At 36.2% G+C, this 10774-nt stretch overlaps 1 protein-coding gene across 1 annotated transcript in view; it reads right to left on the bottom strand.

Moving 5' to 3' along the window:
* Positions 1-939: 939 nt before the first annotated feature.
* Positions 940-10774, bottom strand: part of SUMO1 (small ubiquitin like modifier 1) — a 31411-nt gene continuing 21576 nt past the window's right edge. Inside the window, exons 4-5 of the mRNA XM_042783571.1 lie at positions 9562-9633; positions 940-1008 (exon numbers count right to left, since the gene is read on the bottom strand). Coding sequence (XP_042639505.1) covers positions 940-1008; positions 9562-9633 — 141 coding nt within the window. The remainder of the gene's footprint in view (positions 1009-9561; positions 9634-10774) is intronic.

Genomic DNA, 10774 nt, shown 5'->3' with positions numbered 1-10774 from the left:
AGGCACTTCAGAATCGTTAACATTATCACTGTACAATGAAGAAAAAATTTATTTGTACTATGTACAAATAACTATGTAACAATAACTTCCAGTATTATGCAAGAAAACCTTGTTTTAGGCATTTTATTTTTCATTCTATACAATTAAAAATAAAATGAACGTTAGTACGGTTTTTACAAATATTTTGTTTATTTTAATGAAGCTGATACAGACAATGTCCATTTAAAACCCATATCCCAGGCCAAAAAGTACAAATAAAATCAAAAAGAGCAGTGTTCTGTTGTACACACTTCTGCATGAATAACTTTATTAATTGCTAATGAAATTTAGAACTTTTCTGGGATCTTCTGGCAAGAATTTTATTTTAATCTCAAAATGCTTTATCTCTTCAGTGAAGCCATCATTGGAGTTAGTCATTACTCTCAACATATGTCGTCATGACTCCAACCTGGTATTTCTCTTCTTTTGGTCCAGACCCTCAGATTTTAAAAGTAGCTTCAAGTTAAGGAAAGGTCATTTTTCTACAGTTCAGTTCTCTGAAAAACTTCCATCTCCCACTGAAAGTCATAGTCCAGGAGTGAAGCAATCACATGATAGAACTTCGGGGCCAATTGGAAAGTCATCGTGAACACCTGCATTGGTCGATCTTATTTATCCCACCAGACTGAAAATGCACAGTCCTGGAAAAGGTGACCACCCTGTGCACACATGTAATTTTTTTTTTTAGAAGAAGAGGGCAATGTGAAGGGGGCTGAGGCTCGATCACCAAAACAGCACAATGAAAACAAACAATAATGAATAATGAACACTAGAATTCAAAATACCAGATGTTTTAAGGAGAGGTGCCTGTTTTCAATTTCGTTTTGAACACCACATTACAAAAGAACTATTTTTAAAAATAAGAAAGGATTAAGGGAAAAGAAAAAATTAAAAGAATATCTAAACTGTTGAATGACCCCCCGTTTGTTCCTGATAAACTTCAATCACATCTTCTTCCTCCATTCCCAGCTGTAAGAGGAAAGAAAAAAATGTTACTAGAAGATCAAAGTGCTATTTTTAAATTGGCTGCAATAATGTAGTACCCTCTGGAAGAGCAAAAAGATACAAAAGTGATTCACAGCTACTCTTAATGATTAAGAACTTGCTTCCTCTAATCTAAAGAATAGAGATATATCCTTCCTTCCAATTTTATGCCTGTGAAGTAATTCATCTTAATTTCCTGAGTCAATTTCACTTCCCATTTCATTCACTATATTAAACTTAAGTGTTTCTGACTAGTACATTAAAAAAAAAAAAAAAAAAAAAAAAAACCTCACAGCTGTTGAGTGATTTGTGACTCATAGAGACCCCATTGGGTTTCCAAGGCTGTAAATCTTTACAGAAGTAGATCACCCTGTCTTCCTTCCATGGAGCAGCTGGGGGTTTGAACAGCTGACCTTCTGGTTAGCAGTCAAATGCCTTATCCACTATGCCACCATAACTCCTTAAGTGCCTTAAAGAAGTTTTAAACTTAATTAAACACGTATTTTAATAGTCTGATAGCATATTTTCTAAAAAGTATTTTATTTCTACGTGTAATTATCTGATAGAGCTTCTTTCAAAAAATATGATTTCACTTTGAAATATATGTGGTTTTAGTTAGAAAAATACTGCCTAAGGATTCGTCTGTCAGTTTGTCATTCTGTCCTGTTGTGTGCTGTGTTGCTGTGAGGCTGCAGACTATGCAACTGGTATTTCAAATAGCAGCAGGGTAACCCATGGTAGATAGGTTTCAGCACAGCTTCCAGATTAAGACAGACTTGCAAGAAGGAAGGGGCCATCCACTTTTCAAAGAACTGGCCAGGAAAATCTTATGAACAGCAATGAAACACAGTCTGATATAGTACCAGAAGATGCGCCCCTCAGGTCAGAAGGCACTCAAAATACGACTGGGGAAGAGCTGCCTCCTCAGAGTAGAGTCAACCTTAATGATGTGGATGGAATAAAATTTCTGAGACCTCCATTTGCTGATGTGGCATAATTCAAAATGAAAGAGCTGCAAACATCCATTAATAATTAGAACATGGAATGTACGAAGTATGAATCTAGGAAAATTGGAAGTTGTCAAAAATAAAATGGAACACATAAAGATAGATAATATCCTAGGCATTAGTGAGCTGAAATGGACTGGTTTTGGCCATTTGAATCAGACAATCATGTGACCTACTATGCCAGGAATGACAAATTGAACAGGTATGGCGCGGCATTCTCTGTCACAAAAAATGTTTCAAAATCCATCCTGAAGTACAATGCTTTCAGTGACAGGATAATACACACATGCTTACAAGGAAGACCAGTGAATACTCCTATTACTCAAATTTAAGCACCAACCACCAAAGCCAAAGATAAGGAAATTGAAGATTTTTACCAACTTCTGCACTCTGAAACTGACCAAACATGCAATCAAGATGTGCTGATCATCGCTGATGACTGGAATGCAAAAGGTAGAACCAAAGAATAACCGGTGGTTGGAAAATATGGCCTTGGTGATAGAAATAATGCTGGAGATAGCATGATAGAATTTTGCAAGACCAACTTACTTGTTGCAAATACTTTTTCTGAAAAACATAAACAGTTGCTATACACATGAACTTCACCAGATAGTGCACAAAGAAATCAGACTGACTACATCTATGGAAAGAGGTGATGGAGAAACTCAGTATCTTTAGCCAAACAAGGCCAGGAGCTGACTGTGGAACAGACCATCAACTAACTGCTCATATGCAAGTTCAAGTTAAAGCTGAAGACAATTAAGTCCACAAGAGCCAGAAAATGACCTTGTTTATATCCCTCTTGAATTTAGAGATCAATCTAAAAAACCAATTTGATGAATTGAACACCAATGACCAAAAACCAGAGGAATTGTGGATGACATCAAAAACATCATCCACGAAGAAAGCAAAAGGTTGTTAAAAAGATAAGAAAGGAAGAAAAGACCAAAATGGATGTCAGCAGAGACTGAATGTTGCTCTTGAATGGACAGTTGCTGAAGCAAATAGAACAACTGACAAGATAAAAAATCTGAACAGAAGATTTCAAAGAGCAGCTCAAGAAAACAAAGTCAATTATTATAATGAAATGTGCACTGACTTGGAGTTGGAAAACCAAAAAGGAACAACACACTCCACATTTCTCAAGCTGAAAAACCTAAAGAAAAAAATTCAAGCCTCAAGTTGCAATACTGAAAGATTCTATGGGTAAAATATTGAATGACACAGGAAACATCAAAAGAGGATGGAAGGAATACACAGAGTCACTGCACAAAAAAGAAATGGTCGATGTTCATCCATTTCAGGAGGTGCCAGATGACCATGAACCAATGGTACTGAAGGAAGAAGTTAAAGGTGCACTGAAGGAATTGGCGAAGAACAAGGCTCCAGGAATTGACAGAATACCCAAGATATTTCAACAAACAGATGCCTTGCCGGAGGTACTCACTCATCTATGCCAAGAAGTTTTGAAGACAGCTAGCTACCTGGCCAACTGACTGGAAGAAAGCCATATTAGCACCCATTACAGAGCTCTGGTAGTATAGTGCCTAAGGCACTTGACTGCTAGCCAGAAGGCTGGCAGTTCAAATCCACCAGCCACTCCTCAGAAGGAAGGTTGGGCAATCTACTTCCGTAGTGATACCGCCTCAGAAACCCAAGGAGGGGTCACTGTGAGTCAGGTCTGACTCAACAGCGCATAACAACAACAAAGAAAGGTGATCCCACAGAATGTAAAAATTACCGAACAATATCGTTAATACTACATGCAAGTAAAATCCTGAAGATAATTCAAAAACCGTGACAGCAGTATATTGACACAGAATTTCCAGAAATGCAAGCTGGATTCAGAAGAGGATGTGGAACAAGGGATATCATAGATGATGTCAGATGGATCTCGGCTAAAAGCAAAAAATACCAGAAGGATGATTACTTGTGTTTTATTGACTATACAAAAGCATTCAATTGTGTGGTTTGTAGCAAATTATGTGTAACATTGAGAAGAATGGGAATTCCAGAACACTTAATTGTGCTCATAGACCAGGAGGCTATTGTTCAAACAGAACTAGGGGATACTGTGTTGTTTGAAAACAGGAAGGGAGTGTATCAGGATTGTATCCTTTCACCATCCTTATTCAATCTGTATGCTGAGCAAATGAACCTAAAACATCATCCATGAAGAAAGCAAAAGGTCGTTAAAAAGCTGGGCTATATGAAAAAAAACATGGCATCAGGATTGGAGGAAGACTCATTAACAACCTGCGACACAAAGGCAACACAACCTTGCTTGCTGAAAGTGAGGATGACTTGAAACACTTATTGATGAAGATTAAAGACTATAGTAAGCAGTAGGGCTTACACATCAACAAAACAAAAATCATCAAAGAAAACAAAAATCCTCACAACCGGACCGATAAGCAGCACCATGATAAATGGAGAAAAGACTGAAGTTGTCAAAGACTTCATATTACTTGGTTCTACAATCAACACCAATGGAAGCAGCAGTTAAGACATCAGACGACATACTGCATTGGGCAAATCTGCTGCAAAAAGACCTCTTTCAAGTGCTGAAGAGGTCTCCTTGAAGATTAAGGTGCACCTAATCCAAGCCATGGTATTTTCAATCGCCTTGTATGGATGAGAATGAGAGCTGGACAATGAATAGGGAAGACCGAAGAAGAGTTGATGCTTTTGAGTTGTGGTGCTGGCGAAGAATGCTCAAAGTACCAGGGACTGCCAGAAAAACTAACAAATCTGTCCTGGAGGAAGTGCAGCTGGAATGCTCCTTGGAAACGAGAATGGCCAGACTTCATCTGACTGACCTACTTTGGTCATGTTGTCAGAAGGGACCATTCCCTGGAGAAGAGTATCACGCTTGGTTAAGTGGAGGGTCAACGAAAAAGGGGAAGGCCCTCAACAAGACAGACTGACACAGTGGCTGCAACAATGGGTCCAAGTTTAGCAAGGATTGTGAGGCTGGCACAGGACTAGGCAGCGTTTCTTTCTGTTGCACATAGGGTGGCTACGAGTCACGGCCGACTCAACAGCACCTAACAACAACAAGGATTCATTTCTATGTGGTTTGTCTTGTCATCTACAATTCCTTCTAGCATACAACTATTATTTTCCTTGGTATCAAGTGACCACTCCCCCAATGGAGAAAAGTTATCCATGTATCTAAATGTATCCAACACCTCCAAGTTTTGCAGGCCAGATTTTTCAGCTAATCCTTTTTGTTATTGTTAATATACACAGCAGAACATAAACCAATTCAACAATTTCTACACATACAATTTGGTGATATTGATTACATTCAAGTTGTACATTCTTAGCCTCCTTTTCTAAACTGTTCCTCCTCCATTAACATAAACTCGCTCCCTCTAGGTGGTAGTGGTATTATGTGCCGTCGAGTCAGACCCAACTCATAGCAACCCCTCCTTGGGTTTCTGAGGCAGTATCACTATGGAAGCAGATTGCCCAACCGTCCCTCTGAGGAGTGGCTGGTGGATTTGAACCACCAGCCTTCTGGTTAGTAGTCAAGTGCCTTAGGCAATATGCTACCAAAGCCCTCTAGATATCCTATCTAATCTTTCAAGTTGCTGTTGTCAATTTGATCCTATAAAGAGTTCTTAAAAGACCACAATGCTCAATCAGCCAATCATTTTTCAATTCTTACAGGAAAAAAGGAGAGGTCCTTTAAAATGCCCTCCAGAACATTAAGTATATGCAATTACTTTTAAAAAACATATTTTATATGCACTGAAATATTCTGTACTTTTTTTCTTAAAGAAACAATAATGGTTGCCTCTAAGAAAAGGCAATGCAGCTATACTGAGACTGTATTTATTTTCTATGTTTTACCCTTTATATCATGCTACTGGTATAGTTTATGTCATGCTGTACATGCCTGGTTCTGGATATTTGAGTCTTACATGCATTAAGCATCTGATGTCTACTCAAATATCAACTCTTGTATGAGAAATAAGACAGGAGGAAAGACAATGTTGTAGGAGAGACATAAAAAAGGTATGTCCCACATCATGGATGTCACTTACTATTTATCAACTTCAGCAAAGAAAAGCAGTTCAAGGCACACAAGTTCAAAATACCCAAAGCAAAAGTCAAATCAAAGAACCGAGAACACAGGGCCCCAAAATTTAAAAAGCACAAAATCTACTTCTGTTATCAGGGCATACTGCACCACAATTTTAGCATCTATTTAAATGCAAAGACCCCAACTGACTGATAATATCTGGTAACTATAGTAATCTGTTAACATCCTATAACTTACAGTCTGGGAATTAGGATATTTCTCACTTAACCAGTTTGGCAGAAATTAAGTACTGGGCAACTAGTCAACTAAGAATGACTTTCAACTTGTGCCTTTCAGAGACCCTAAGGTTGGAGGTGACTCCAAGCACTGAGAAACACTGAGTAACCAACCCCACTTCAGTCAGGGAACTTCTGCCTTCACCTGCTTTACATACTGACTTCAATAATATTTCAAATGAAGAAAGGCCAAAGTTTTGATATTTTAAAAATTTCAATTACAAATGACTATTCAATGGTAAATAACACTGTTGTAAGCACAACTTTGTACAGATAGAGCTTTTCATATTTTTGTAAATACTGTTTTTGGTTTTTTCTACATTCCAGTGGATTTTTGACAATGTTATAAAAGAATATTTGCTTTTCCATTACATTCATTATATCTAATGCACAAGATAGTCAAAACTTGACCCACACAAACTCCAATAATTCTGACGAAATGTTTGCTTTAAATCAAACGACATTCAGGGCACGAATTTACTTCTTGCTTAAATATTTTTCCAGTCTGTAAATACCAAGAGAGACTTAGGTTATAATCAAATACATACTCTTACTCATTACCTGTTGTTAAAGAAATCTCAATACTCTATTTATAAAGTTTTTAAAATGCTTCTAAAGCATCTAATTCTACAAAAACAATAAAAATACACATCTCTCCAGATCTTGCTTTCTAAAACCATTAGAAAACTACATGCTAAATTTACCCCCACTGAAAGCAATCAGGGCTCCTTGGAGAAATGGCTAAACGTAAGGCTAGAACAGACAAAGTACAAGGTGAGTTTGCAGTATCTTATTAAGAGAAAATAAGGAAGTACTCAAGAAGAGTGTGGATGTTAAACCCAAGGTGGGGGAGGGGGGTTTGATGAAAAAGGGAATATTTATACAGTTTCAAAATTATGTTCCCACAAATTACTTAATTGCAACAGAAAAAAAGGTCATGTACAGTAGAGAAAAAAGATACCACTTAAATCAAGTAATCAAAATTAAATCATTAATAAGAGGAAAGGAGAAGTCATGTGCTCCAAATGTTATACCCTAAGAAAGACACATCACCATGTGTGTACTATTCCATTCAAAAACGCACAACCTGAATCAAGTCATAAGGAAACAGATTAGCCCAGATTGAGGGTCTTTCCAGAAAAATAACTAGTTTGTATTCATTAAAAATGTGAATGTCATGAAAGACAAAGAAAGCCTAAGGTGCTGTTTCAGATTAAAGATAATTAAAGAAATAACTAAATAAGTGAACCTGAACCGGAACCTGTAATGAAGGAGAAAAGTTGTCATAAAGGACATAATTGGGATAATCAGCAAAGTTAAGTATTCTAATCGATGTTAGATTTCCTGAATTGGTAACTTGGAATTGGAATTTCCTATGCTTTGGTTAATTAAAAGACTATACCTGTTCTCAAGAAATAAAAACTGAAATATTGAGTAAGTAGGCACTCTGTAGTAGCTCAGGGGAAAAAAAAAAAACCCACAGAACTAATGATTAAGCAAAGCCCACAAATTGTAAAAACAGGTGAACCTAGGTGAAGAATATGTGGGAAATTTTTGTAATATTCTTGCAACTTTTCTGTAAGTTTAAAATTATCTCAAAACAAAAAGCTAAAAAAAAGATGGAGATGTCAAAAAGAGCACAGATGCCAACCAGAAAGTGCCCCCATTAGCTAGTATCTAATGAAGGATATTAACACCATTTCAAAGCATCCCTCACAGATTATGTATTAACTGCAAGAGGAAAATGACAACTACAGTAGAGAAATGTTACCACATTAACTAAATTATCAAAGCTAACAATACCCATAAAAATACCTCAAACTGGTATCATGTACTTCCTGAGATGATGTTCTCAAAACTATTACTTCTGTCACACCTATCACATCTAAGAGTATTTATAATACTCCTATTGAAAAAGCAAAATTGAATCTAATCATGATGAAATATCAAATTCTAATTCCAGGCCATTCTAAAAAATAACTGGTCTGTAGTCTTATAATACATAATCTTGGATTAGAGTCCTAGGTTGGGTTAAAAAAAAAAAAATGGCTATTAAGGATCCTACTAGGACAAAAAGCAATGGCTAAATCTGCCTATAGATTGCATATGAGAGAACAGTACGGTATGAGTGTAAAACCTCCTAAATTTGAAAACTGAATTATAATTCTTAGGGTCACATGATATCTACAACTTACTCTCAAGTGATTTAGCAATAATGATAATATGTGGATATAAATACATAGAGAGGGATAAAGCAAATGTAGCACTATGTTCAATGTTGGTGAATCTAGGGAAAAAGTACTCAGGAAAATACTGCACTATTCCCACAACTCTCAAAATGAAAATAGTAACATTATGTCATTACCACTATCAGGAATATCAGACAGGGCACAAACAATCATACGATACTAAAAAGGCAGCATTTGCCCAGGAATAAAGCTCAGAAGGCAGGGAACGATATGAAAGAAGGACAAATGGAAACGCTACACACAGGGAGGAAATGCGAAAAGTGCTGTTACACTATGGGGATTGCAATCAATGTCACAAAACAAAATGTGGATGAACTGTTGCATAGAAAAACATTGCTCTTTAAAACTTTCACCCAAACCACAATAATCTATTAAAAAAAAAAATGAAATATCAGAAATGTTACTTCTACATGGAAGGGCAAAATCTGTATAAGCACACACACACTTCATAGAAATACTTTGAGGTGCCTCAATAGGGGAAAATATATTAAGAGTCAATTTAGGAAAACAATGAAACATAGATACACAGAGTTAAAAAAAATGAAATAATTAAAATGACTGAAGCAATTATGTTAGTATGCAAAAAGCTGCCCTATTAAAAAATACTCAAAACGAACTGAAAATCAAAATCCAAGTATAAAGGTGACTATCACTACAAAAGTGTACCAAAAACTGCCAAATTTGAGAAGCATTTATCCATTTTTATAAAAGATGTAGTATGTGCCTTATGGCATTAATTCCAGTATTCACATCCCACTTTTCATTTTTCTTATTATTGGCATTTTTGAAGGCAATACATGGGAAGTTCAACCCAAAAGATTATTTTTATTTCTGTCAAATGTGATACTGCTTACATCAGAAAATATTCAAGAAGAGGGTAGTTTTAACACTGGTGAACTAAATCATTTAATGGAGAATTTAAAATTTTCTTGATTCAGAAAAGAAATTGTACTCACTTCTTTTGGAGTGTGATTATCAGCAATTCTCTGACCTTCAAAGAGAAACCTGAGTGAATTCATTGGAACTCCCTAAAAAAGCAAAAAATACACATATATATGTATAATTTATTTAAATGTTGTAATAGGAACTTTGATGCACAAAAAACAAATATGAAAGCTTCAACCAGCTTCACAGAGCATAAAACCAGATAACAAATTGCTATCCTAACTGTTATCTATTGAGTACCAACTCTTTGCTAGGCATTCCCTGCACTAAGGATTTTACATATATAATCATAAATGTGCATCACAACAACACTGGAAGGTAGATATTATCATCTTAGCTTCCTTTTACAGATAGTGAATCTGAAGCACACAGCAAGCCAACAATTCAAACTCAAACCTGCCTGATTCCTAAGCATGTACTCCTGACCACTATTCTATACAGCTTCCCCTTGTATCAATAAGCTAACATCAGAAATTGGATGAGTGCCTTGGTAGCTTCCTACTGTACAAGCAAAACTGATTTTAAACAGGTTTAAGTCGTAGAAATGTGGTAAAGCACAATAGCTAGATAAGCTACAGTAAACATACAATAGTATAGACAGTACTATAAATATTAAAAAAGAGGTCAAAATATCTATTTTTCTTATCAGTCAACAATGATAGCTGAAAGGGGACAGATGACTCACTTAAAGGGAAAGAATTTCCTGTCAGTATATACAAATCAAGATCATTTATTTCACAATACAAAAGTTTTGTTCAATAGCTAATGTAATTAAAAGACTTTCACAACATTGGCACCCAAAATACATCCAAAAAATTAAAACTATCTTTCAACATGTAAAAGAGCTCTGGTGATGCAGCAATTAAAGTATTCAACTGCTTACGTTGTGGGGAATTGCAGTCAACGTTTTAAGACAAAATGTGTATGAACTGCTGTATGGAAATTGAATTTGCTCTATAAACTTTCACTCAAATCACAACAAATATATAAAAATAAATAAAGTATTCAGCTGCTAATCAAAAGGCTGGCAATATGAACCCACCAGCCGCTCCAGGAAAAAGAAGAGGCAGTCTGCTTCTGTAAAAAGGTTACAGCCTTGGACACCCTGCTGTTGTTATTGTTGTTGTTGTTGTTTGCCGTGGAGTTGACCCCAACTCATAGTGACCCCTCCTTGGGTTTCCGAGGCAGTATCACTACGGAAGTAGGATTGCCCAACCTTCCTTC

This window comes from Orycteropus afer, unplaced genomic scaffold (assembly GCF_000298275.1).
Source record: "Orycteropus afer afer isolate SDZICR_OR568_19922 unplaced genomic scaffold, OryAfe1.0 scaffold00002, whole genome shotgun sequence".
In the NCBI taxonomy this organism is placed as follows: Eukaryota; Metazoa; Chordata; class Mammalia; order Tubulidentata; family Orycteropodidae; genus Orycteropus; species Orycteropus afer.
Note: the sequence above shows the minus strand (reverse complement) of the source record. Positions and strands in the feature narration are given on the sequence as shown.